The following is a 26,593-nucleotide window of genomic DNA, read 5'->3' on the forward strand; positions in this document are numbered from 1 at the left end:
AGCGGAGGAGCAGGCCCGGCCCGCCGGCCCCGCCCAGCCCGTCCCGCGCCTGCGCCCTGCTCACCTGCCGCTGACAGCCCTCCACGATGATGAGTTTCTGCTGCGGGGACGTCCGCGCGAACACGATCTCCGTGTGGTTCCGGAGGATCTCGTCCAGCTGCTCCGACGTCATGTCCTTCAGGTCCGAGCCGTGCACCACGATGGCCTTGGCTCCCCTGAGGGACAGGGTTCCAAAAGCCAGTTCAGAGGGCTCAGAGTTCGCTTGTCCCCAGCCACCTGTCGTCCCCAGGTGGACGCACCATGCCGTTCCCCGATTCCCGCTTGCTCCCCATTTGTCTGCATCCCTCTGCCCTCTTCTTCTGCAAACTCACCGCTGTAGTCACGTGGTCATTTCCCTGTTATATTTTACTTTGCAATCAGCAAACCCCGTACATCCTATCTACCACACGAGGCTTCAAGAACCTCACAGAGCGGGATCCCGGTGGGGCAGACCGAGGACGGAGGGGGGAAAATGGCAGATCTGAGGTCTTTAGGCGTCCCACCTGGGGTCAGCACTGCTGTTGACGGGGACCTTGAGCTGGGTGGCCATGTCCTTGGCTCCTTCAGCGCCTTCGGAGATGATGCCCACACCTTTGGCTATGGCGTTGGCTGTGATGGGATGGTCCCCGGTCACCATGATCACCTGGGTTGGGAAGGGAGGGAAGAGGAGCAGTCATCTTCAGGGAGTCCTGGGCTTTTGCCTTTCTCCCCACCACCTGATGGACCACCGCCTTCCTTCCACAGGCGGGTTAGCAGCCCATCCCCAAGGACTTGTGCTGCTGTGGCTTCACCACCCGGGGCTGGGTCAGGACCGCCAGACCGGAAAGTACAGAACAATTTGGGCCCTAGGTGCCCCAGGAATAAACTGGGGATTTGGGCACATTACTCCATTCAGAATTTCATTGGATTTGCTCCAGAAGCTAGTCGGCTTCTTTAAGCTCAAAAGACAAACACCTACACAGAGAACAAATGGTAATAAAGGAAAGTCTGGAATGATCTGTCTGCCTTAGCAAAACACCACGTAGGCCCAGGTGCACGCTGATCCTCACGCTTCCTCTCGCTGCCTCTTCCTTCACGCCCCCGGGGGTCCAGCGCTTCACAGGTGCCTGGCACCCGCCCCAGCCCTGTCCCCTTCCCCCACAAAGGTCTGGCGCCTGAGCTGTCTGCCATTCTGTTCCTTCTGTGTGTCTGCGCTTAGCCCCCCCGCCTCTCCGTGCAGGATGGGGACCCTGCATGGGAGGGCTGAGTCCGTGGCCCCTCGTGAAGTTTTGTCCTCATGCGCAGCCTGGCACACAGCCATTGATCCACAAACAGCCGTCAGATAAGGGGAAAGAAGGACGGGTCCTGGGCACCACTGCTCCTGGCTCCCGGGTGCCCTCCAGGCAGGATTTTCCAGGCTCCGATGGAGGGAGAAGGCTGAACGAAGCGGCTGCCGGCAGGAGCTGAGCTCCTGGAAAGGGCAGTGCGTTGGCTTCCAGGGCATGGAAGTGAGCCTTTCAGAGCCCGCCGCCTTGCAGGCCAGCATGAGGGCTGCGGGAGTCCACACCCGGCGTCCTGGGAGCGGGTGGTGAAGTGGGAGTCTTCACAGCCACCGTTCAGGCTCACGGTGCCTGGACGGCTTCCCAGGCAGGGAACCCTCCGTGGTGACCCGTCACTGTCATCCCAACTCACCCCAGCTCTTGGCCCAGGCTGGCTGCTCAAAGGGGCTGTTCGGTGGGAGCGCGAGGCGACCCCTCCCCCACCATGCTGCAGAGATAGAAGCACACGTCAGGTGCCCCCCGGGCGAGGCCCCGGGAAGAAACTTGCCGGAAGGTTCAGGCACAAGGGGGACAGGTGCCCTCCTGGGGGGCGCGGCCCCCTTTACGGAACATATGCTGTCTGGTATCCGTCAAGGACGGAGGGCGGTTCATTTCCAACTTGTTGGTGCCGATTGACGGTACCTCTGACGCTCCCAGGCAGTCCTGCAAGCTGCCCTCTCCTCCCTCGTCCCTCTTCCCCCGCGTCGGGCAGTCTGAGCGACGTCGGCGTCTGGTGTCGGTGACAGAAGGCCCCTCGGACTGTCTGACGTTCACACAGGAGGCCAGGCTCGTGGCACCAACTATGATGGGTTACTTTTCGTTTCTTAAATCACATTGATTCCAAAGGCCTGAGCACATGCTCTGCCCGGGGAGGTAGCGGCCTGGCCGTCATTTCCTGGTAAGAACTTCGCAGCCCTGGGACCGCCGGCCCATCCCTGGTACCAGCAGCATCCTTTTGGAATTGACCCCGAAAGGGTCCACCTTCGGGGCAGCCCCTGTGCGTCTTACATTTTGTCCTCCTGGGAAGGTGGCTTTGTGTGTACGTCTTACACCTCCCGATGGGGAAAGGGGATGACTCAACATTTCTCACCGACTCTGCCAAAATTCCGGCAGCTGCGGGTCCAGAAGAAGTGAGAAACGATATTGAGAGCTGCAAACCTGTGGTGCCCGGAACACGGGCTGGCCCGAAGCAGCAAGGCCTCAGCCTCCCGCTGCCGCGGCCTCACCTGCGTCCGGCTGTGACGCCTCCCAGGCCCCGGCAGCCCCTCCGTCCCGTTTGGGCTACCCCGCCCTGCCGGTGCAGTTGTGACTCCCTTCTTCTTGCTAAAGGGACCCGCAGATTCCCAGGTGCATTTCGCATCCCGGCGTGATTCCGCTCAAAGCTCAGGACCGTCTAACGGGCCCTTCTCCGCGTTTCTCCCACCGCGTGGTGCGGAGCTGAGAGCCTCGGGGAGCTCAGGACAGCGCGGCCACCCGCCGCGGATGGGCTGCTAGGAAGCTGTCGCTACAGAGAACTGTCCCGCGCAAGCACCCCAGTTAGTTCCCGCATGCATCCCTGGGTTCTCGGTGCCAGTCACTGAACGTGGCATGGCCCAGCTGCCCGACAGACGGCCCACAGCCGAAGGCCTAAGAGGAAGCCAGCTCTACAGCTAACGTCTCGTGCTCCCTAGAGGCCTCCAGCGCCCCTCCCCACCCCGCCCTCTAACCTGCCCTCCTCCACGTCTGGGATCCAGAATATAGGTAGGAGCAGGAAAGCTGTCAGTCTCTGGTCTCCAAAGACGTAGGTGGGACTTGGGATTTGGGGACAGAGCGTCTCAGGACTAGAGAGACTCTGCCGCTTCTCCCTGGAGCCCGCGCACCCCCGGACCAGGGAGCACTCCCACCGCACACGGCGGGCCGTGTTTCACTCTCCGACCGATTCATTCTGGTTTCTAGCTTTTGTGCTCCCAGTGAGTGCGGCCCCTCCCCCCAGAGTCTGGTACCTCAAGGGCCCAGCTCTCATGGCTCATTCTCGCTGTCACCGCTCCAGCCCCCAGCCCCTTCCCGGCAGCACAGTGACCTGACGCCTTCTGGCACTTTGCTACCTCTGCTGTGGTCTGCAGACCAGCATCCCCTGGGAGCTTCTCACCCACGCAGCATCTCGGGGTGGCTTAGACCTGCTGAATCAAGACTTGTGGTCCAAAGAAAGCCCCAGCTGTGTCACACGCACCACAGTGACCTAGGACACTGGTCCTCAAACTTACCTGCACTCAGAAATCTCTATGAGTGTTTTAAAAAATACAGATGCCTGGGGCACCTGGGTGGCTTAGTCAGGTAAGTGTCTATCTTTGGCTTCAGTCATGATCTCAAGGTTCATGGGTTTGAGCCCCGCGTCGGCCTCTGTGCTGACAGCTCAGAACCTGGAGCCTGTTTCAGATTCTGTGTCTCCCCCTCTCTCTGCCCCTCTCCCACTCACAGCTCTCTCTCTCTCAAATAAATAAATATTTAAAGAAAATACAGATGTCTTGGCCCCCATCCTGGGAGTTTCCAATTGAGTAGGTCTGCGGTATGGCCTAGTTATCAGATTTTTTTAAAAGTTTATTTATTTAAGTAATTTCTATACCCAACGTGGGGCTTGAACTCACAACCCCAGATCAAGGATCACATGTTCTACCAACTGAGCCGCCAGGCGCTCCCAGGTGTCAGAGATTTAAGGCTGCCCTGGGGATTCTAATGTTCAGTGCAAGGTAGTGTTCTCACTACAGAAGAAACTTCCTATTTATTTACGACTAGTTTATCTCTTAAGACTGAAAACCATAAGCTCAAGGACACAGAAATCAATTCAGTTAAACCAAGATCATGAAGAACCTGTTCTCTGCAAAGTTTCCTAGCGTCGCTCCGTGTTGTGACCCGCCGGGGGCTTCTGGGACGGTCAGAGGCTTACCTTAATTCCCGCGCTCCGACACTTGCTCACGGCTTCAGGCACTGTGGCCCGGGGCGGGTCGATCATGGATACGAGCCCCACAAAACAGAGGTCCTCCATGGGGAAGTTGATATTTTCTGTATCGAACTTGAATCCCTTGGGGAATGTGGCGGGCAGATTCAAGAAGCAGAAGCCTGGAGAGAGACCGAGGGAACAGTGGCCCTTCCCGGCCCGAGTCTCCGGCCCGCCCGCCCCGGCACCTTCACTTTTCCACCTGCCATATGACCACCAGGCGGGCCCACTCTCTCCAGGCTCTGGCCCGGCCCCTCACCAAGCACGCGCTCCCCCAGGCCCCCCAGCTGCAGATAGGCCTCCTGGAAGTCGTTCTTCATCTTCTCGTCCATGGGGTGCTCCTCCCCGTCCAGCAGGTACGTGGAGCAAAACTCCAGGATCCTCTCAGGGGCCCCCTTCGTCATCAGTACGTGAGTCTGTGAGTCCTCCTCCCGGAGGTGGATGGACATCTGGAGAGGAGAGAGAGACAATCCTTGCAACAGGAGGAGGGAGCAAGGGCTGGAGGGGGAAGCTTTTGAGGTCAGGACGACAGGCAGCCTGTTGTGACCCCCCCATCGCATTTGCTCTGTCCCCTAACCCCAGCGCAGCGCGCCCGCCCATCAGGTCTGACTCAGGGTCCAGCCCCCCAATGTCCTTTCCAGAAATCCTGTGACAAATCTGCTAATCTTCTCCGTCACTGGAGGCGGAAGGCTGGACCAGGACTCTCACTTTCTCTGCGTCTGTCTGTGCGTGGGCAGAGACAGCACAGCGGACAGGAAAGAAAACGCAGGGTCCCAGGGCCGGCGGGGACACTTTATGACCTCAGGTCAGTCCGTTTAACCTCTCTAAACCTTAGTTCCTTTGATAAGAAGCAAAAGATTCTGTGTTGCCGACTTCATTGGGTTTTTAGGAGAGACCATACCGTCAAAAATCCGTGTCTAACTTTTGACTCCCCCAAACGTAGCTACTAATACGGCCTGCTGTTGACCCAGAACCTTACCAACAACATAAACCGTCAATTGGCGCATATTCCCTATGTTATACGCACAACATGCCGTATTCCTACCGAAAAGTGAGCGTGAGAAAAGACCGTGTTAAGAAAATCACAAGACGGGCGCCTGGGTGGCTCAGTCAGTTAAGCCTCCGACTTCAGCTCAGGTCATGATCTCACATTCGTGGGTCAAGCACTGAGCTGTGGAGCCTGCTTCGGATTCTGTGTCTCCCTCTCTCTCTGCCCCCCCCCCCATGCTCTGTCTCTCTCTGTCTCAAAAATAAATAAAACATTAAAAAAAAAAGAAAGAAAATCACAAGAGAAAATGCACTGACAATACTGTGCTGTGTTTATCAAAAACCATTGGTGTATAAAGTGGACCCACATGGTTCGCACCTGCTGTTCGTGGGTCAGATTGTTTGTTTTCAGTTGTATTTATTTTTTTAAAGCTTATTTATTTTGAGAGAGAGAGAGAGAGAGAGAGAGAGAGAGAGAGAGAGAGAGAGAGAGGGAAAGCACAACCTGGGGAAAAGCAGAGAGAAGGAGAGACAGAATCTCCCGCAGGATCCGTGCCCACCATCAAGGCAGAGCCCCATGTGGGGCTCGAACTCACAAACTGTGGGATCATGACCTGCCTGAACCAAGATCAAGAGTCGGACGCTTAACTGACTGGGCCACCCAGGTGCCCCCGAGGGTCAGATTATTTGTACAAAGTGCTTTGAAAATCACGCAGCACCATCCAGGAGTGGGTTGGTCATTGTGATGTCTTGCCGCTCTCCCAGTAGCGGGAGAAGCCTTAGGGGCTAATGAGAGGTTGAGGTCAAGGTCAGTGTGGTGTGCTGGGGACAGGGCAGGGCCTATTCAAGAGGGACTCTGAGGGGAGGAGAGAAATAAGAATCATTTGGGTTTTGCATTTGCCCTTGATCTCTGATCTGTGAGCGGGAACTGTGATCGAACCCCCCTTATGAGCTAGGAAGTCCCTGTCGGTAGCCTTTCTTTTCACAAAACAGCCTCTGGAAATGAACAGGTGCAGAAGAAGCCGGACTACACCCTCCCGAGGACAAGGAGTGGGAAGCCTGTGTGGAAAGTGCCATTAAAACGGTCCCATTAGAGGGCTCTGAGATGGCTGCTCCAGATTCCCCCTTAGCCCCTCCCTGGCCATTACCCTTGATTTTCTGGGGACAAAGAGGAGAAAGAAAACCTACTGATGAGACCCCTGTTCCTCACCCCCCCGCCAGCTGTACTTGGTACATGATCGCGCAGTTCGTGGGTCCGAGCCCTGCGTTGGGCTCGCTCCTGTCAGTGCGAGGCCTGCTTCAGTCCTCTGTCCCCCATCCCCGCCTGTCCCTCCTCTGCTTGTGCTCTCTTCCTCACTCTTTCAAAAGTAAACATTTAAAAAATTAATAAAAATAACTTATTAAAAAACCTATCCCATTAGAAACTTTCAAATATTTCATATCACTTTCAGTTATAGTCAAAGTCTGCTTAAGCAGTTAAGAGGAAAAACCTTAACTTGTCTACACAGAAAGCTGTAAGCGGTTTAAAAACTTGGTGTTCTGAGGGCTTAACTTAACTCATTTGTTCACTATTTATGGAGATTATTGAAGGTGATGGCGTGATCTACTTATAAGCTAGTCCCTTGGTCACAGAAAAGTCACATCTTTTTTTTTCATTTAAAAAATTGTTTTAATGTTTTCATTTATTACTGAGACAGAGAGAAACAGAGCATGAATGAGCTGGGGAGGGGCAGAGAGAGAGGGAGACACAGAATCTGAAGCAGGCTCCAGGCTCTGAGCTGTCAGCACAGAGCCCAATGTGGGGCTTAAACCCACAGACTGTGAGATCATGACCTGAGCCAAAGTTGGACGCTCATCCGACTGAGCCACCCTTAAAGTCACATCTTGATAGAAAATGATAGATCAAAAGGTGGAAGAAGTCTGAAAGTATCAGAACCGAGAAGCTTCCTTTCCCTTTAATTCCAGAGTGAGGAAAAGATGGAGTTCTCAGAGCTGGAGCTGGGCCCCCAGTTGGGCGGTCACTTGGCTGGCTGGCCACATGGGGTGGGAACCACGGAGGACGAGCACCATGGGCACATGACAGCTCAGAAAAGGCGCTAAGCTGGTCGTTTCGGGGAAAGTCGCTGCTCTGTGGGATGTCCCAACAGGTGCCACGGGTGTGTTTTGCTTTGATTATGTCTCGTGCCGGGGGCGGGGGGGGCTACCTCTTTGGAGTGACAGGCGTTGGACCCCCCCGCCCCCCGCCAAGCCCTCAACCCTCGTCTGGGCTGTGAGGCCGCTAAACGTCAGATAAAAGTAGAAACAAGTTTGCAGTTGGGGCTCAGGAGACCTCTCTTATTCCACTGACTCAATTCCAGTTGAGACCAAATCCTCTGGATCTTTAACACTTACGTGCTCAGTGTTCCACGTGAAAAGACTGGGAATTGGGTTTTTAAGAAGTCCAGACTCCAGGTAGCTTTGGTTATTACATTATTATTAGTTTTTTGTTAGTTATAATTTTTTCCCCTTGTGAGAACTTTTAGGACCCGCCCTCCCAGGAACTTTCAAATGTCACCCGTGCTGGGTCTGCCTGGCTCCGCGCCGCAGGCCTGGCGTGAAATGGGGCGGTTCTGGGGGCGCCGTGCAAACCAGCCTCATTCCGCGGCGGCCAGCCTGGCGGGGCCGCAGGCATGCCTGCCAGCTGCACGAGGCTGGGCCATGACGCTCACCGCCAGCTCGCCTACCTGTGGGACGCTTGCCACTCACTCGCTCCACAAGCCAGCGAGTCTCCTGCTCTGCCTGGGACCCAGCACGCCTCTTCCTTTACCCGTTTGTCACTTTCTCTTGCAGGGAGCCTTGTCCTTTTTTTTAAAATTTTTATATTTATATTTTTTGAGAGAGTGAGAGAGAGAGCAAGGCAGGGAGGGGCAGAGAGAGAGAGAGGGAGAGAGAGAATCCCAAGCAACTCCACACTGTCAACGCAGAGCCCGATGCGGGGCTGGACCTCACAAACCTCTCCATCATGACCTGAGCCCGGTGCTTACCCGACCAAACCATCAGGCGCCCCCAGCCTTCCCCTTAATGAGGAAGGCGGTTCAGAGACGAGGTTGAAGGCAGAGGCATTCCCCAAACGAGGAGCCCGCCCCCCCGCCTCCCTGTACCTTTGTGGGTTGTGCACCTGGTACTTGTTGGTGGAATTGAAGGGAATCTCGGCCACCTTGGGGTTTTTCTCTCTCATCTCCCTCACGGAGCCATATGACTGCTCGATGAACTTGAGGAGGGCTGACTCGGAAGCATCCCCTGTTGTCTCCCGCTGCCGGGATGGGGTGTGCTGGTCAGCCCGGGGGTACGGCACAGGGACAGGGCTGTGCCGAGGAGGCCCCGGGGGGGGGGGGGGGGAACGCTGAGAGAGATGTCTGGGGAGGGCGCAGGCACGCCCTGGACACCGAGGCACCCCCTCCCCCGCGGGTGCCATACCTTGACGATGGGAAGGGTCTCCTGGTTAGCCTTGAAGTCAGCTCTGTTGCAGAGGCCTGCGATTCGGGCCAGGGTGAACCAGGTAGCTGAGCCCATGGCAAATGTTTTGCCTGGGGGGAGGGGGGGAGGCGAGGCTCCTGAGCAGGGGGCGGGGCAGGCGGTGCATAAAGAGGGACTTAGCCCCACCCTGCCCTGTGCCGCTCTGTGACCCAGTACTTGGCGGAGACCACCCTCTCCCCCCCCCCCCCCCCCCCCCCAGGGGCCCAGCCGCAGGCTCCGCGTCAGATCCCGAGGCCCGCGTGCCTCCCCCCTTCCCACACTCCTGGCCCACGGACGCCACTAGTCACCAGTCTGCTCTTCGCTGGTGTCCGCATCCTGGATGGTCTTGTCAAACCACATGTGGGCGACAGTCATGCGGTTCTGGGTGAGCGTGCCCGTCTTGTCCGAGCAGATGGTGGAGGTGGAGCCCAGCGTCTCCACCGCCTCCAGATTCTTTACCAGGCAGTTCTTGCGGGCCATGCGCTTGGCGGTCAGGGTCAGGCACACCTGCGACCACGGAGAGGGCAGAGGATGGAGACCAGAGGTCCGCTGCTCACACCGCGGCAGGTCTGGGAAGTCTGGCAGTTTGCATTGCTGCTGTCAGTCTTTGTACTTATTTCCCTTTCATTCCCACTTAGTCTTTAGGCATTCCATCTGGGGCCGTGATAAAGGAAATCAGGGAAGTGATTTTGTTGACACATTACAGCAGCACTTTGGGAAAAGAGTGTCTTCCGTTATCAGGGGAGCACAGAGGATGCCCGTATCCCCGGAATGTTCTGCTCCCCCAGGATCTTTTTGTCTTTTCTATTCAGCAGCCCTTGCTCCAAATCAACTTTAGGCCATCCCTGTCCCTCTCAAGTCCCGTCTTCCCGGGGGACCACGTGGAGACCTAACGGTCCACTGTGGTATGAGATGCTGTGTGTGCAGGGCGTTGGGCCACTGGTTAGAAAAAAAAGAACGAGGAGCGAATCATGAAACTGAAAAGGAATATTGCCGCCTTGGGAAGGACTTGAGAAATCATTTGAACCAGATTTTTGTTGAGATGAATTATGTGGGCCACAAACTCAATGAAAGCTCGGTGTGCGGCCTGGCGGTTTTTTAAAACGACTGAGTTCTTAGGCCATGGCTGTATCGGCACAGAATTCTCATCGTGGGCTTGTGATTGTCTCACGCATTATCACTAGTCCTGAGGTCTTGTGCTAACCAACCACACCCTGAGTATTAGTCTCATGTCTATTTTAAGGAGGATATTGATAAACTAGGGTATACCCCCAGCGGGTGAGCTGCAGGCCAGGGCCTGACGACCATGTTATGTGAAGAACAGCTAAGGGAAAGGGATCATTCCACCTGCTACCGCAGATTTTGAGAGACATGGTGGGTACCATCAATTGAAGTTTGTAGAAGGGAGAAAATTGACTTGTTTTGTGTGTCTTCAGATGGGAAAACTGGGACCAAACAGGAAATCATATTTCTGCTCAACACAATGAAATCTAGCTACCGCACCCCAGGGATGAACTGAGCGGAAACCAAATGGGGCGGGCTTCCTATGACCACAAATCACCCCCACCGTCTCCCATGGATGGTGGGATGCGCCGGATACTGAGCATCGGTTGGAAGGTTGGATATCTATGGGCTTTGAGTCTCTTCCAATAAGCTTCTATATCCAAATTCATCTTCCTCTAGAAACTGATGATTAAGCTAGCTCAGAGCCTGGAGCCTGTCTTCAGATTCTCCCTCTCTCTGACCCTCCCCTGCTCACGCTGTCTCTCTCTCTCAAAAATAAATAAAACATAAAAAAAAAAAGTAACTGATGATTAAACTGAGGCCTGGGGATGTTCAGTGATTTGGCCAAGTTCACCAGCCGGTACACCCAGGACTGGAATTTACTGCCAACGACTTAGAATCTAATGCTTTCTGCATTGCAACTCATGGAGAAAAAAAGAGAAGGCACCAGCCAACATGGGCGGAGGAAGTGAATGCCATTTGGGAGCAACGTGGTTGGTGCCTACACACACATTAGGGGCATCTTGCCCTTGAGAGGTTCGACAGCAAAAGAGATACTAATGGTTTCATCCCAGGGGTGGGTTGTCTGCCCAGAGGCCACCCTCCACCTCGGCTACTCACAGTGACGGTGGCCAGCAGCCCCTCAGGCACATTGGCCACAATGATGCCAATCAGAAAAATGACAGCCTCCAGCCAGCCATAGCCCAAGATAAGCGAGAGCCCGAAGAAGGAGACGCCCAGGAAGATGGCCACCGTGGTGATCAGATGGATGAAGTGTTCCATCTCCACGGCGATGGGGGTCTTGCGCACCGCCAGGCCTGTCGTCAGAGAGGCGATGCGGCCCATCACCGTGGCGTCTCCCGTCGCTATCACGACGCCCCGGGCTGTCCCTGCAAAGGAACAGGCAAGTCTGGGACGGGATCGTTGCTCCCTTTGGTTCCTGCAAGGAGAAAGCTGTCAGTGGTCAGGAGCAAGGTGGACACTCACGACCCTCTAGAGGCTGGGGTGTTGGTTCTCTTCACATTTCGTTTGTACAAGGAAGGGTCTCCTCACCTGAGAAATGTCTGACTTCACAGTCCTCCTGTTTCATTGCCTTACTGCCGTCCCCCATCAAGGTCTGTTCCACTGAATCTGAATACCTTCTGTTGCCCGTATGTTTCCTATCCTGCCCTCAGCAGCTGAGAAGTTTCTAGATCCCCAGCAAGAGTGGTCACCCTTCTGCCAGAGCCCCACCTTCCAACATTGGCTGTCCCCTCAACTAGTGGCTTCCGTTGGTGGCAGTTTGCCCCCAGGGAGACGGGCAATGTCTGGGAGGCATCTTGGCGGTCACATCTGGGGTGGGAGGGGCTGCTGTGTGGAGGGCAGGGACGGGGATGCTTCTACATCCTATAACGGACTGGAGAGCCCCTCTCCCCCCCCCTACAAGGAAGAATTATCCTGCCCCCAGTGGCCATAGTGTCAAGGTCGAGAAACTGAGCTCTGCTGAGCCCCTCCCTGCTCTGCTGGCTGGAGCCAGCCTGACCCCTGCTGGAGGGGAGGTGTCATAACAGCTGGGGCTTCTGTGCTTTTCCCTTAGTGACTCAGAAGATGGGGACCGCGGGCTGTCAGTTTAGGCTCAACATACATGAGATGTGGGCCCCTCACCTACACGGCTCTAGATGAGGGGCCTTTTCTTTGCTCAAAACAATTTTTCCTGCTTTATTAGAATGGCTGGAATCCCCACCAATAAAGTCACAGAATCACCCAGAAAAGCAGCATGTTCTAGAAATAGCACTTATTTTAGACCCGAAGGGCTCTGGCCGGAAGTTCCACTTTGCCACGAGGTAGCTGTTTGCCCAGAGAGTTACCGTCCCTGAGACTCAGGTTTGCTCGGCCTTAAAATGGGCTGAGAGCATATGGAAACCAATTTAACAATAAACTATTAAAAATAAAATAAAATAAAATCTAGGATGAAGTTAAAAAAAAAAAAGGCTGCGAGCACCCACAAGGCCGTGGGACGGGATGTCATTACAAGAGCCTAGACCAGGATCGGGCGCACAGTCAGCGCTCAGATATTCACTTCTGTCTTTTCTTCATCTAGAGGAATTAAGTCTTAAGAAGGACCGACGTAAAATCACACGAGTGACGTAGCAGGGGTGGCGCTCCTCCAACAGCTCCCACAAACACTGTGGCTCAGAGTGGCTGGCCCATTTCCAAGGTCCTCTTCAGCCGAGTGTGCAAGAGAGCAGCGCCCCGCCCTGAGGGTTGCGGGTGGGGCCAGGTTCTCCAGAAAGCTGCTCAGTCCCAGGCTCTCTGCACGGGGGCTCCTCCCTGGCTGGCTGTCCACGGGGGGTTCACTTGTCAAAGAAGACAGTAAAATGACTAAACACTTTGTGTTTGAGAGCAAGGGTGGAGGTTGATGTTACCTGCATCTATTTTGTGCCAGGGTTTGGTCTAAGTCTCCTTTTGCACACCTTCCTTCATGGGAAGGAACGTAGAGGTAGGATTTAGTACCTAATGCCACGTGTCTGGAGACAGGATGGGTTGGTGTCAACCTGGGTGAGGTTGAGCCCATGGGCAAGCCTCCTGGACCCCAGGCCAGACTGACTCCTCCGTCTCCCTGCACACTGCCAGGGAGACAGCTCGGGCCCCATGGAGATGCGTGAGAACCCAGAGTCAGGCGTGTCTACAGCCGCAGCCCTGTCAGTGCCATGGCCATGAACGTAGGGAGGTGAGGGTCTGGGATCAAGGCGGATGGAATGCTGCTAGTTTGCAAACCGCATGGACCTCCCTCAGCCTAACGGTCAAGGGCTCCTGGGACCTAGCCTCACCGTCTTGGCCACATCTTGGGTCCCTGTGGTCTCCTCCATTCCGGCTGGAACTTTGTTCCCCGGGAGGAATGCCTCCACCCACTTTCCCCCTCATCTGCGGCATCCACTTTGCTGATGAAAAACCTACTTTGAAAAGATGAATCTGGGCAAAAGTTTTTCTTAAAATTTAATAATAGAAATCCAGGTTTCTGAAGGAAGCTTGCTCACCTGCCTCTTTCTGTCCAATCCAAAGTTAAAAACTGCTCAATGTAGATTTTATTTTCTTGTTGGTTATTTAGTTTTATTATTACTCTCATCTGTTAACAGTATTTTCTGTTTAAATTTAATTAAATTTAATTAAAACTAAAAAACTTTTTTAAACTTTATTTAAGAGTGACAGAGACAGCTTGAGTGTGGTAGGGAGATACCGAATCCCAAGCAGGCTCTGTACTGTCGGTGCAGAGTCAGGCGTGGGGTTTGAACTGTGAGATCATGACCTGAGCCGAAATCAAGGGTCGGACGCTTAAGTGACTGAGCCACTCAAGTGTCCCTTATTTTGTTTTGTTTTGTTTTGTTTTGTCTTATCTCATCTTATCTTATCTTAGTGGGCTCCAGGCTCCATGTGACGCTTGAACTCACTACCCAAAGATTAAGAGTTGCATGCTCCACTGACTGAGCCAGCCAGATGCCCCCAAAGTATTTTCAAATTAAACCACTTCATCAACAGAGAGGTCATTAGCCAGCCTTGTCCCAGAGAAGGGTCTGTGGAAAGAGCTTGAGCTTTGGGAGACAGACCTGCAGCAGAGTCCTTGACTTTCCTCTTTCCTATGGACTGGTGCTCTTGGCGACTGCATTTAATTTCCCTGAGCTTCTCATGTGTAAATAGAGATAGTACCCACCATGCAGTATTGTGAGAGTCAGAGACTTCTGTAGCGTTTGGCACATCCGAGGTGTTCAGTTAAGAAATAACTATTTCTTGGATACCCAAACATTTATTCTTAAGCACGAATAATGGCTTTCATATGTGTTCCAGAGGGTCTCGGAGGCCTCCCTGAGAGGGAAGGTTGACATAGTGGTATTGAGTCTGTTGCTACCACCTTGGCCAGAACTGCCTCCCAGCGCACGGGTGTCTGAGATTCTAGGAGCAGAGCCAAAGCGGGAGCGGCACCTCTGGCAGCTCAGGTCTCCAATGCCGATACCTTTCCAGAATAGCGAGAAGCTAGCAAACCATGAGAAGACTGACCTGACAGGGCTGAACGGCTTTCTGCCCGTCTGGGCTGTTTTCAGCTTCGAGAGCACAGTCCATTCACCAGCGACAACCGTGCAAGCTGGCGACGGCCGCGCACCTCTCACGTGTTGGGCTTCGCGCTGAACGTCCTCTGTGCGTTATCGTATTGAGTCCACACACGCATCTACAGGATCACGACTCTTAGTATCATCACGGCGCAAAACGCATAGATGATGGCTTTGCCCTTTCCCCAGGGTCATGCAGCTCATGAGTGATGGGGAGCCTCACCTGTTGACCAGCCCTTACCTACCCTACTGCCTGTAGTAGAGGTTCTTGACATCTTTATGTCAGTCTCTGCTTTTGAGTCTGAGCAATTTACGATGCGGGGCTCACCTTCCACGCAGTTGGTGGAGAAGAAGCAGATGTTACGCGTCTCCAGGGGGTTCTCGTGGGTGAAGTCCGGGGAGCGGGACTGGGGCTCCGACTCCCCAGTCAAGGAGGAGTTGTCCACCTGGAGAGGGGGAGGACGGGTCACGAAGTGAGCATGGGAAGGTAGATTCGTTTGTATCCGGCACCCAACCCGTCATTCCTGGCGTGCAGAGAGGAACAAAGTTACACACCAGCCCCCATTGTCTCCAACCTAAAGTTTGTACCTGTCCCTTCTCGAGGTTCTGAATGAGAGGATCATGCTTTCTTTTCCCGAGCTCAGGCCACTACCTGAGGCCATCCTAGGACCATGCTGGGCGCGCTGCCTTCACTGCCCTCACTCCTCACCTTACATCCTTGTGTGGAGATGAGCCTGAGGTCCGCAGGGATTCGGTCTCCGCCCTTCACCTCCACCAGGTCTCCCACCACCACATTCTCTACATTGATCTGCATCTTCTCTCCATCTCGGATCACCATAGCTTGCTGTGGGAAGGTCGGGCTGGGTCATTTCCAAAACTTTCTGCTTCCCTCATCGTGCTTCTGGCCTCTAACCGCCTGTTCCTGGGCTCCGTCCTCCTAACTCCTTTCCTAACACTGTCAATCGCCACGTCACCCTTGAAGGTCTCTTTGGCAGATCCCAAATTCTTACCATCTCTGTCCTTTGCAGCTCGACTTTGATGACCTTGTCCCTAGGAGGTGGGGTCTGTGTCTCCATCCCTACACTAGGCTCTACGCCTGGCTTCGGCTCCTAAGGCATTAGAAGCATAACGCAAGCAGAAGCCTAAAAAAGTGCCCGCGTGTGGGCGCTTGAACTTCTGCCGCCGGCAACCCCTCAGCCACCGTATTGAACAAGCCTGTGCCAGCCTCCTGGAGAAAGAGAGGTCACAGGAGAGAGGCCCCAGCTGTCACCGCCATCAGCCATCCCCAGACATGGGGGTGAGGTCATCCGAGACTGTCCGGCCCTGTTCGGCTCAGCCCAGAGGGGACAGCCCTGCCACGGAAGAGTGGGAAATGCTGTTTGTTGTTTTGAGCCACTGAGTCTGGGGCGACTTGTTAGGCAGCAGAACGAATGGATGGTTTCCAAACTCCTACTTCGTTTTACCAAAACATAGTTCCCTGAAGTCTTACCCGAGGGAGGAATTAATTTACGTTGACACCAAAGGGAACCGATCCTGGGCTAGGACACCAGAACGTGATGGTGCTGCTGGGAAATCTGGCCCTGCTCCTTTCCAAGTTTCCATCTCTGTGGCTAGAAACCTCTTTCTGCTGTCATATGATTTCCAGATGTGTACAAATAATTTTTTTTGAAAATTGTCTACACTTTCAGGAAAGCGGCAAGCATAAAAATAATACCAAGAAGACCTGTGTAACGTTCACCCAGATTCGCCTGTTAACATTTTACCCCACTTGCTTTGTCATTTGGTCACTGGGTCTGCCGAGGGTGTGAGCGCTTCTTTTCCGGATCCATCAGAGGTTAAGTTACACACATCACCATCTTCTCTCCTACACCTTTCAGTGGGCGCAGCTCAAGAATTCATATGTTACGTAACTACAATACAACTAGCGATTTCGTGAAGTTTCACTTTGACATCATTCTTTAATCTACTGTCTGTGTTTGTCACAAGTCGGCATGTCAGCTGTGTTATTTTCTCCTTCCACACCGGCCTTGGTTTCGGTCAGGTGTTGCATTCAGTTGTCATGTCTCTTTAGCCCCCTGTAATCTGGAACATTCCCAAGCTGTTCTTTGTCTTTAAGGTCATTGACAATTGAAGAATCCAGCCTCTCCAACCTCCTTTGCACCTCCCCACCTTTAAATTTTTTTTCAATGTTTTATTTATTATTGAGACAGAGAGAAATGGAGCATGAGCGGGGGAGGGTCAGAGAGAAAGGGAGACACAGAATCCGAAGCAGGCTCCAGGCTCTGAGCTGTCAGCACAGAGCCCGATGCGGGGCTTGAACCCACGAACTGCAAGATCGTGACCTGAGCTGAAGTCGGATGCTCCACCAACGGAGCCCCCCAGACACCCCTACGCCTCCCCCCCTTTTAATAGAATGTTTTAATAGAATATCAGGGTTTCAGATTATGCTCATTATATGCAAGTTGTGCATTCTGGTCACATTCAACATCGCTTTCACTAGATCTGCCCTCACCAGTCCTACCTGCGGCACCATGTTCTTGAAGGACTCCATGATCTTGGAGCTCTTGGCCTCCTGGTAGTAGGAGAAGCAGCCAGTGATGATGACCACGGCAGACAGCACGATGCCCAAGTACAGCTGAGGGGGGTGGGGTGGTGAGGAACAGGGGTCTCATCAGTAGGTTTTCTTTCTCCTCTTTGTCCCCAGGAAATCAAGGGTAATGGCCAGGGAAGGGCTAAGGGGGAATCTGGAGCAGCCATCTCACTCAGAGCCCTGAGCTAGGGTGATTTAGCACAGGTCCAGGAGGGCTATGCTTGGCCCGGGGGCAGATGAGGGCGGGAGACCTGGAGGAAGGAGATGAAGAGATTCTCTGGCAAAGAGAAAGGGGCCACGGAGTGCTTTGATGATGAGGGAGGGAGATAATCTTAGGAGAGCAAGTTTCTGGTCAAACCTGGCCTCTCAGGGAGGAGTGTCGGTAGTTTTCTAGATAAAAGCTGAAGGAACCGGGAGGGACCAAGGGCTCCCTCAGAAAACCCTGGGAGTACCCGGATTCCGGCCAGAGGCCTTCAGGAGTGCAAGGCCGCTGAGCAGGGGAGTGTCAGGGCTCAGCAGAGACCGGGCCGGCCCGTGGCAGTTGGACAGACTCACATTGTCCTTGGTAAAATCCTCCTTGAAATGTATCTGGATGCCATAGGCCACGAAGCAGAGAATGGCACCAATCCACAGTAAGATGGAGAAGCCACCAAACAGCTGTTTACAGAACTTGATCCATTCCGGAGTGGTGGGGGGCGGGGTAAGCATATTGGGTCCATCTCGGGTCAAGATTTCCTGCGCTTTCTCGGAGCTGAGGCCCTGTGTGGAGAGGAAAGAGGGCAGGATGGAGGGCCATGCACAGGGAAGCAGCTGAGGCAAGGCCCAGATGTGCTTTGCGTAGCCCCAGGATGGGTCTAGAGATAAGGAAGCTTCCAGAAGGCCCCCCTGGAATTTCTTCCCAGGAAAGGAGGGATTTTAAAATTTGCATTATAGAAGGGATACCCTTTAGCATGTTTAAAGCATCACAGGGTTTTACTTTTTTTAAAACTTTATTTATTTGAAAAGAGACAGAGACAGTGTGAAAGGGAGGGGCAGAGAGAGAGAGAGAAGAGGGGAGAGAGAATCCCAAGCAGGCTCCTTGCTGTCAGCACAGAGCCTGATGTGGAGCTCGAACTCATGAAACGTGAGATCATGACCTGAGCCGAAAACAGGAGTCAGATGCTTAAATGGCGGAGCCACCCAGGCGCTCCCTTCAGCACGTTTACATAGGGGAAATTTTTAGTTGATGAGTTGCTTCACAAAGCTTTTGAACTCCTATCTCGGCCTGGCACGGTGGTAGGAGGCCAGCAGGCGTCAGAAGGGCCCTGCCCTACGGAGCGCCGTGGGGGGGGGGGGGCGGTAACTCTGCACTGCTCGTGACGGAATGTGCAAGCCTAGTGCAAGGATGGGGTGCACCACCTTGTGTGGATAACACCTGGACATTCACGCTTTGACTCTTTCACTGGGAAATGGGGAAAAGATAGCAAACACATGAAAGAACCGATTCTCTCGCTGTAGGCTGGGAGTCAGTTTGTGTGGCTTTGCCTCCAAATGAAAACAATAGTAGAACTCGCTAGAGGATTAACAAACAAACTCTCCTTAATCCCCACCGGCCGCTCCCGACTTCTCCGGAAAAACACACAATGTGCATGAAAACAGGACAACTCTCCTGGACGCCTCCCGGGTTACCGGATGAAACCCCTTCGCTGAAGATACTCTAGAAGGAAGAAGGGCTTCTGTTTTGAGGGCTTTTAGGTTTTTATTTGTGGTCCTTGTGTTAGTGGTAACAGCAGCAGAGACAGTAATGGTAAGAGGCAGAGTCTATGGCTTTATTGTTACACTGTTTGTTCTCAAACGCTGGTCTGGGGGCCCCTGGGGGCCCGAGACCCTTTTAGGGGGTCCACAGGGTCAAACGATTTTCACAGTCATGCTAAATCGTGGTTCACCTTTTCCACTCCTGTTCTTGAGTGTACGGTGGAATTTCCCAAAGGCTGCACGACCCGGGTCACAACAGATTTAATGTTGAAAATATAGGGGAGGGGCGCCTGGGCAGCTCAGTCAGTTAAGCGTCCAGCTTCGGCTCAGGTCATGATCTCACTGTTCGTAGGTTCGAGCCCTGCGTCGGGCTCTGTGCTGACAGCTCAGAGGGTGGGGCCCGCTTCTGATTCTGGCCTCCCTCTCTCTCTGCCCCTCCCCTGCTTAAACTGTCTCTCTCTTGTCTCTCAAAAATAAAAATAAAAAGCATAAAAAAATTATTAAAAAAATAAAAAAAGAAAATATAGGGGAATCCAGCTGTCTTTGATGAAAAAGCTAGACATTAAAGAGGTTTGCAAAAGTGTAAAACGCTGTTTGTCATGAAAATATTGTTTATACTAATATATAATGGATTTACTCTTGTTTTTCAATGAATTAAGAGGTGTTTTTTTAAAATTTTTTTTAATGTTTTAATTTATTTTTGATACTGAGAGAGACAGAGCATGAGAGGGGGAGGGGCAGAGAGGGAAGGAGACACAGAACCAGAAGCAGGCTCCAGGCTCTGAGCTAGCCGTCAGCACAGAGCCTGACGCAGGGCTCGAACCCACGAACGTGAGATCTGACCTGAGCCGAAGTCGGAGGCTTAACCGACTGAGCCACCCAGGTGCCCCAGGAAGTGTTTTTTGATTTTCTGTTTTAATTTTGAATACGATAAACATTGCTAGCTATAAGTCACGCAAGCAAAAGCTCCTTGGGGTCTGGACAGTGTGTGAGAGCGGAGGGGCCCGGGACACAGTTTGGAGAAGCCTTGCCCTACCCCATGCTCCTTCCTCTCCTCTGACCCTGAACTCCTTGGAGCACCGCCATGCTCCGCTTGCCCTTTCCCCGGAACTCGCTGGGCGGAGGGGAGGGTGAGGGACACCGACCTGGAAATAGCGCCCCACCTCCCAGCTCCACTGCTGTTCCGGGGGGCGGGGGGGGGGGTCCGTCAGGGGTTCTTTCGCTCACCATCGTCAGGTCCACGGAGTACTTGGTGCTCAGCTCTTCCAAGGTTAATTTGTGATCATCCTGAAGGGAGAGTGGAGTCACTGGGGGCAGGTGGTGACTTGAATCATTTCCACGGGAGGAGGAGAGGCACTTGAGGAGGACAGGTGGTCCTGGCCTGCTGGGAGGTGGTCTCGGCAGGAAGCTGATTGGCTGAGGGCTGAAGCCTGTGGGTCTGGGGGCTGGAGGCTGAGTTCAGGGCTGGGGCTTGGGGGCTGAGGACTGGAGGTTAGGGGCTGTGGGACTGGGGGCTGGGGGCTGAGATCTGGGGGCTGGGGGATGAGGGCTGGGGGCTGAGGGCTGGGGGCTGAGATCTGGGGGCTGGGGGCTGAGATCTGGGGGCTGGGGGCTGAGGGCTGGGGGCTGGGGACTGAGATCTAGGGGCTGGGGGCTGAGGACTGGGGGCTGAGGGCTGAGATCGTGGGGCTGAGGGCTGAGATCTGGGGGGCTAGGGACCAGTGCATCCCTGTGGCCTCTTCTTTCCTCAGCTCACCATGACCACTTCCTTCTTCAGCTCCTCCATATCTGCCTTCTTTTTTTTCCTCTTCATTTTTCTTCTCTTCCTTGATTTAGGCCTCCTTTTAAGTCTTGGGGTTCGGTTCTGCTCTTGAAGGGTCACAGTCCCTTTTTTCCCTCTGCGCCCCATAGTCCTTGGATATGGCTGACCCAGCTCAACTCGCGGGAAGGAAGCCAAGAGGGAGGAGAAGAAATTGGGGGTTACGGAGAGAAGGTGGGCACAGAGGGCTCAGCCGGCAAGGACGGAAAAGGCCAGGGGAATGAGGGGAGAGCACAAGGCGGAAACCCCACGTTGGGGGGGGCGCCAGGGAGGGGGAGGCCCAGCAGGCGGCAGGCCAGGCTGGTCAGCAGGGCTGGGGACAAGGTTGGGGGCAGCCCTGTGCCTCAGTGAGAAGGGGCAGGCCCTGAGGGTGCCCAACAGGTGCGTCAGGGTGAGGAGGCCTCCCCACCGCCCAGGCCCTGTGGGCGCCACGGCAACACCCAGGTGTGTGGTCACAAAGGCCTCAGTTCTGTCCCAGAGCCCAGAAGTCCTGTCTCTGGGTTCGAGGCTGATGGGAACAGGCTCTGTCACAGTGAGAGCCTCCATGTGAGGGCAAGACTGGGGGACCCCAGCTAGGGCCTGCGGGCTTCCGTGACTCCCGGGGACCCTCGGCAGGCTGCCGACAGAAAGCCAAAGCAGGCCCTGTGTGTGAGCATGCGCTTACTGAGGCCCCCTTCTCCACCACCCTTGACCTTGAGCTTTTAGTTTTAGGAGGTCATAGCAGAATAGGTCAGATCTTGGGCTAGTGAATCAGTCCTGGGTTAGAACTCTGGCTCCTGTGCTCACCAGCTGTGTGCCTTTGGGCAAGTTACCTAACCACTCTGTGCCTCTCTTTCCTCATCCGCAAAGGGGATATCATTTAAGGTGGCAAAAGTGAGGATTAAAGTGAGATGCTCTGTGTAAAGCACCCTGTCTGACATATGTAGTCTGTGCTCAAGAAATAGCTTGAATGAATTACTATTAGTTTTATTTGTGGCTCATACACAGCCCTTCTTAGAGTTAAACTATGCTTTCCTGCTCGGCAACACTGTCCTTCCTCATTAAAAAAATTTTTTTTAATGTTTTTACTTATTTTTGAGAGAGAGAGAGAGAGCATGAGCAGGGGAGGGGCAGAGAGAGGAGTCACAGGATCTGAAGACAGGCTCTAGGCTCTGAGCTGTCAGCACAGAGCCCGACACGGGGCTCGAACCCACGAACCGTGAGATCGTGACCTGAGCCGAAGTCGGACTTTTAACCGACTGAGCCACCCAGGTGCCCCATGTCCTTCCTCATTTTAGCAGGACATATTTTTCTTTTCCCTTCTTCTTTGATGTCTCAGTAAGTGCTTTGACTACATTAATCTTATTTATGTTTTATGTGTAAATACCTCCTTCCAAAAAGGACCTGAAACAGCTGTCTATTTCTATCATTTATCGATTTTCTCAGTGACACGTGCCACAAACATTTCCCCCTTCTATTGTCTGATGTTTATTTCACTGCAGTTCGGCGTGCTTTTTAAAAGCACGACTCCGTCAGAAAACATCGCCTTGGTGCTGACCCAGTCCTCCTCCAACATTCAGAAACAGAGATTTCCTCTCCCCCCCCCCCCCCCCCCCGGACAGTGAAGGTCAGCTTCTTTACTGGATTGGATTGGATTTGTCTTCTCTGTTAAAAATGTACCAATTAAAACCTGCAAGTCCTCCCCTTGTCCTGCCTCCAAACTTAGGCTGCCCACTGGTGGGGTCACTGCTGCTGACAGCGTGCGTGCCACCCTTCCCGTCTCCATTTCTGTTCCTACACATGGAATCTCGAAGGAGATGCATTCTGGATTTTTATAGGGCCCTCACGTCCCCTGGGGTCGCCCGTCTGCTGTGTCCGGGAGCTCTGTCTTTAATGGTGGTGATGCTCCGTGTGCTGTATTGACTGGTCTGTCCGATCATTCCCACTGCTCCGTGGATTTATAGGATAATCTCCTTTCTTTTTCATCATTGGAAACACGGCTGGCGTATCACCCTTATGTATAGTTACCTTCAGGCCCCCGATCTTCGATTTCTCTACATCGATTTTTGTTGGTGAGTCATAGGATCAGATCCTGCCATCTAGAATCTTAGAAGATTCTGCCAGATTGCTCTTGAAAAGGGCTCTTCCTCTCTGGGTCCCACAAGGGCGGCCAGGTGTGGGATTTACTGGGCGGCCTCGATGCTTTTCCTTTTCACCATTATAACTGGCGAAATTTGGTATCTTATAGTTTAATGGGCATTGCGTTATTGTGAGTATGTTTTTCTTATAGTTATTGGCTTTCTGGATTTCATGTGCCTTTTTGTGAATTGTTCTGGACGTCTCCCCATTTTCCACGGTTTCCTTTTTCTTACTGATTTGTAGGAGCCCATTGGAATACTTGTTATAAATAGTCTGGCCCAGTCGGTGTGTGTAACGTGGATCATAAGACCCGGGAGAGCAAGGATGGAATTAAAGGTAAAATTGCCAAGGTCACCTGTGCACCCTGTATGTGAGCACAGCCCCCAGCCCAGCCTTGCAAGAGGGAGGGTGCCCCCCGCCAAAGCAACTTGATTGACATATAATCAATTGAAATTATTTTTGGAAACCTCATTCTTTCCCACAGATCTTAGCTCAAATGGCTACCTCTTGGGGCGCCTGGGTGGCTCAGTTGGTTGAGCATCCGACTTCGGCTCAAGTCATGATCTCATGGTTCCTGGGTTCGAATCCCTTATTAGGCTCTGTGCTGGCAGCTCAGAGCCTGGAGCCTGCTTTGGATTCTGTGTTTCCCTCTCTCTCTGCCCCTCCCCTGCTCACTCTCTGTCTCTCTCTTTCTCTCAGAATAAAAAAATAAAGACCTAAAAAACAAAGCTACCTCTTCAGAGAGGCCTTCTGGTTTTCAAATCCAAGATAGCTGGACCGCTGCACCTGCAGCCCGTAGTCCGTCCCCATGGCCTTCACTGCCCTTTCCAGCCTTGAGATCATGCTGCCCACGTATCTGCTGACTTGTCAATTGTCTGTTTCTCCGTGACCGTGGCCATGACCGTGACTGGGGGGACCTTTCCTGTCTTATTCCCAGCTGTATACCCAGATCCCAGAATAGCACAGAGAGGCTGGTCCACAAATAGTTCCTAAACTATGTTGAATGAATGATGGACTTTCAGGTTTGATCTTGATGTTACAAGGTTTTGATCATCGTCACTTCAGTCTGCTCGGGTCACCACGGCTGTCAGCTTCTTGGCTTCATAATTACTTATAAAAAAAACTCTGACGTTCTTGCCTGACCACGTTTGCAGCCGAATGTCACGACTAATATGTCATGTTTTATAAAAATACAGACAGGATTTTGATATTGGATTGAAGCTTCGTAGCAACTTGTTTCTCTTTACTGCATTCTGTCTCCCAGACAGCAGTGAGGATTAGCCAGCCGTGTTCATGTCTGTCTTCGTTATTTGTATTGTGCTTTTAAAGTTTCTTTAATAAGAGCTATGTGTCACACATGCGGAATCTTTTATTTATTTTTGAGAGAGAGGGAGACACTGAGCCCGAGCAGGGGAGGGGCAGAGACAGAGGGAGACGCAGAATTCGAAGCAGGCTCCAGGCTCTGAGCTGTCAGCACAGAGCCCGACTTGGGGCTCGAACTCGTGAACCTGAGCCCAAGTCAAAGATGCTTAACCAGCTGAGCCACCCAGGTACCCCCTACACATGCGGGATCTTGAGTGTAATTGGTTTTGATTCTGTTGTAAATGGAAGCTGTTTGCACTGTATTTTCTATCTCATTTTAGGAATATGTGAGATTTAAAAAAATTTTTTTATGTCTTCTGTTTATTTTTGAAAGACAGAGAGAGACAGTGCAAGCAGGGGAGAGTCAGAGAGAGAGGGAGACACAGAACTGGAAGCAGGCTCCAGGCTTTGAGCTGTCAGCACAGAGCCCGACGCGGGGCTCAAACCCACAGCCCGGGAGATCATGACCTGAGCCGAAGCCGGATTGTTAACCGACTGAGCCACCCAGGCGCCCCGAGATTTTTTAAAATAATTGATATCTCATACCTTGTAACTTTGAACTCATTGCTTCTAGGATTTTTGTGATTTTTGCTGTTGCTACTTTGTGTTGCAATAAGTTTTTATTTCTTCTATTTGGTCTCTATATTTAGACCATTTCAATATAAACTCCTCATTCAAGATTTCAGATGTTGTTATTGCTTTTACAGTTGCCATGATTAGAGTTTTCCCGACTTTCACTACAGCCTTTCCTGCCTTCTCTGAGGGAGATTAGTCTTCCTATCTGCTTTTCCCTCCAGCACTTTAATCTAGAATAGATGGTGAATCTTACTGATACCTTTCTCAACATTTTCTGAGTTGATTATTTAGTCATTTTGTCTGGTGTATGTTAGTTACTATTTTAACACATAATGTACTGTACTCACATTCTGCGATCTGCCGGTAGTCATCAAAGACACAGTTTATTAAATTCTATCAAATTTGTCTCATAAAATAGGCTTCCCCCCTATATTCCAGTACAGTTGAAAAAATGTAAAGATGCTCTCTGAGCAATTCGGGAAAAAATTCTCCACTGAACTCACACTGGGGCAGAGGATGTTTTTGCAAGACTCATCTTGTATCAGATGTCTTCCTTTGATATCGATCTACTCATTTTTTCCTATTTTTTGCTGCATTCTTAGCTTTATGAATATGTAGCTTGTGTCTGTCTCTGCTGGGTGAGTCATCACATTTCCCTTTCTGCAGCTAGAAAGGAAATGCCATGGAAAGCATTTCTGCCTGGATGGGAGGTTGACCTTAACCCCTGGCACTCACTACCTGCAGTGGTAAGATTCGCACACCTTGGGCTAAATCCTCTAACGGACTGTGGAATCTCAGGATCTTTTTTGTTCAACCCCCTACCGCGTCCATAAGACCGAGTCCTCTCCCTTTGTCTGGCTCTCACATGCGTCTCCGCCCAGCCCCTACTCTTCCAACACTCACATCCCACAAATCCCTGGCTCCTTCCAAAGCCAAAGCCAAACTCCGAGGTTCCCTGAACCTCTGGGCTGATCAGGCCCCCCAGGGGCTGCAGTGAGTGGGTGTGGTAGCTAACAAGCTGATAGAGAGTCAGATCCGGATCCAAACCGTCCTGGAAACTTTGAAGACACAATTTAGCCTTTCCAACCCTTTCAATGTGCTCATCTATAAATTAATAAAGGTAACAGCAGTGTCCGCATTACTGGGTCCTAAGGGTTCTTGCGGTCATCCGGCCCACCTTCATGCATTCATTGCCCATATGTCTCAGGCATGGTTTTCGGTGCTGAAGATAAAGGTGGTGGACAAAAGAGAGAACACCCCTGAGTGTGCGCAGGAGTCAGGCAAACAAACCAAGTGTAGGTGTATTGGAATTGAATGTATACATTTCTGTATGTCAGCTCCCTAAATTGGAGGTAGTCAGCAGGTAGGAATGAAGCCGAGAGAATGGGGAAAGGGCTGCCGGACATGTTATTTTATTGGGGTGCTCCGTGCGGGGCTTCCTGAGGAGGGAGTGTTGAGGGGCCGTCCGAACAAGGTGAGGGAGCCAGGCGTGTGAATGACAAGGAGGTGCTCCTGGCAGCGGGACTATCCAGAGAGGGGAACCGGAGGGAGAATTACATGCGACTCCACAAACAAAGTCCCCCACGGTCGGGGGACAGAGTGAGCTGCGGGTAACACCCCCACAGCTGCTGCTATGGCCACTGTCCCTGCCACCACGCCGGCAGAGCTGAAGGTGACAGGCACGGACTTCCCACTCCTACTCCCAGATCCTGGCATAGGGTTATAAGTGCTGGCATCCTCCATTCCCATTCCCGGGGACCCCGGGGAGGGGTGCGTAGCACCCAACCACGCTGCGAGTGCGGCACACGGGTGCCCCTCCCTGCTGCCCATCGCACCACCCACGGAGGCTTCCAGAGTCCGCTACTTAGGTGAATTTCAAGGATTGCAGCTACTTTTCCCTCTGTCCCCTAAACAGCACCTGCAGGACAGACTGTTCATTGGTGTTGACCTTCAGGGGTGGGGAGCCCAGCCCACCATCCCCTTCCCCCAGCCCTCAGCCTGACAGTGGCCAGATTC

At 52.8% G+C, this 26,593-nt stretch overlaps 1 protein-coding gene across 2 annotated transcripts in view; it reads right to left on the bottom strand.

Moving 5' to 3' along the window:
* LOC115288472 (sodium/potassium-transporting ATPase subunit alpha-2) overlaps positions 1 to 26,593 on the bottom strand; it is a 60,429-nt gene that overhangs the window by 8,411 nt on the left and 25,425 nt on the right. The window contains exons 1-14 of one of the 2 annotated variants that reach the window (XM_029935830.1): positions 20,459 to 20,919; positions 19,930 to 19,989; positions 17,524 to 17,727; positions 16,900 to 17,013; positions 15,088 to 15,222; positions 14,707 to 14,824; positions 10,918 to 11,186; positions 9,102 to 9,300; positions 8,755 to 8,864; positions 8,456 to 8,590; positions 4,571 to 4,760; positions 4,261 to 4,433; positions 543 to 682; positions 61 to 215 (exon numbers count right to left, since the gene is read on the bottom strand). The exons of the other annotated variant lie outside the window; for it this stretch is intronic. Coding sequence (XP_029791690.1) covers positions 61 to 215; positions 543 to 682; positions 4,261 to 4,433; positions 4,571 to 4,760; positions 8,456 to 8,590; positions 8,755 to 8,864; positions 9,102 to 9,300; positions 10,918 to 11,186; positions 14,707 to 14,824; positions 15,088 to 15,222; positions 16,900 to 17,013; positions 17,524 to 17,727; positions 19,930 to 19,989; positions 20,459 to 20,611 — 2,155 coding nt within the window. The 5' untranslated portion in view covers positions 20,612 to 20,919. Of the gene's footprint in view, positions 1 to 60; positions 216 to 542; positions 683 to 4,260; positions 4,434 to 4,570; positions 4,761 to 8,455; positions 8,591 to 8,754; positions 8,865 to 9,101; positions 9,301 to 10,917; positions 11,187 to 14,706; positions 14,825 to 15,087; positions 15,223 to 16,899; positions 17,014 to 17,523; positions 17,728 to 19,929; positions 19,990 to 20,458; positions 20,920 to 26,593 lie in introns of those variants that run through there. 2 annotated transcript variants of the gene reach the window in all.

This window comes from Suricata suricatta, chromosome 3 (genome assembly GCF_006229205.1).
Source record: "Suricata suricatta isolate VVHF042 chromosome 3, meerkat_22Aug2017_6uvM2_HiC, whole genome shotgun sequence".
Lineage (NCBI taxonomy): Eukaryota > Metazoa > Chordata > Mammalia > Carnivora > Herpestidae > Suricata > Suricata suricatta.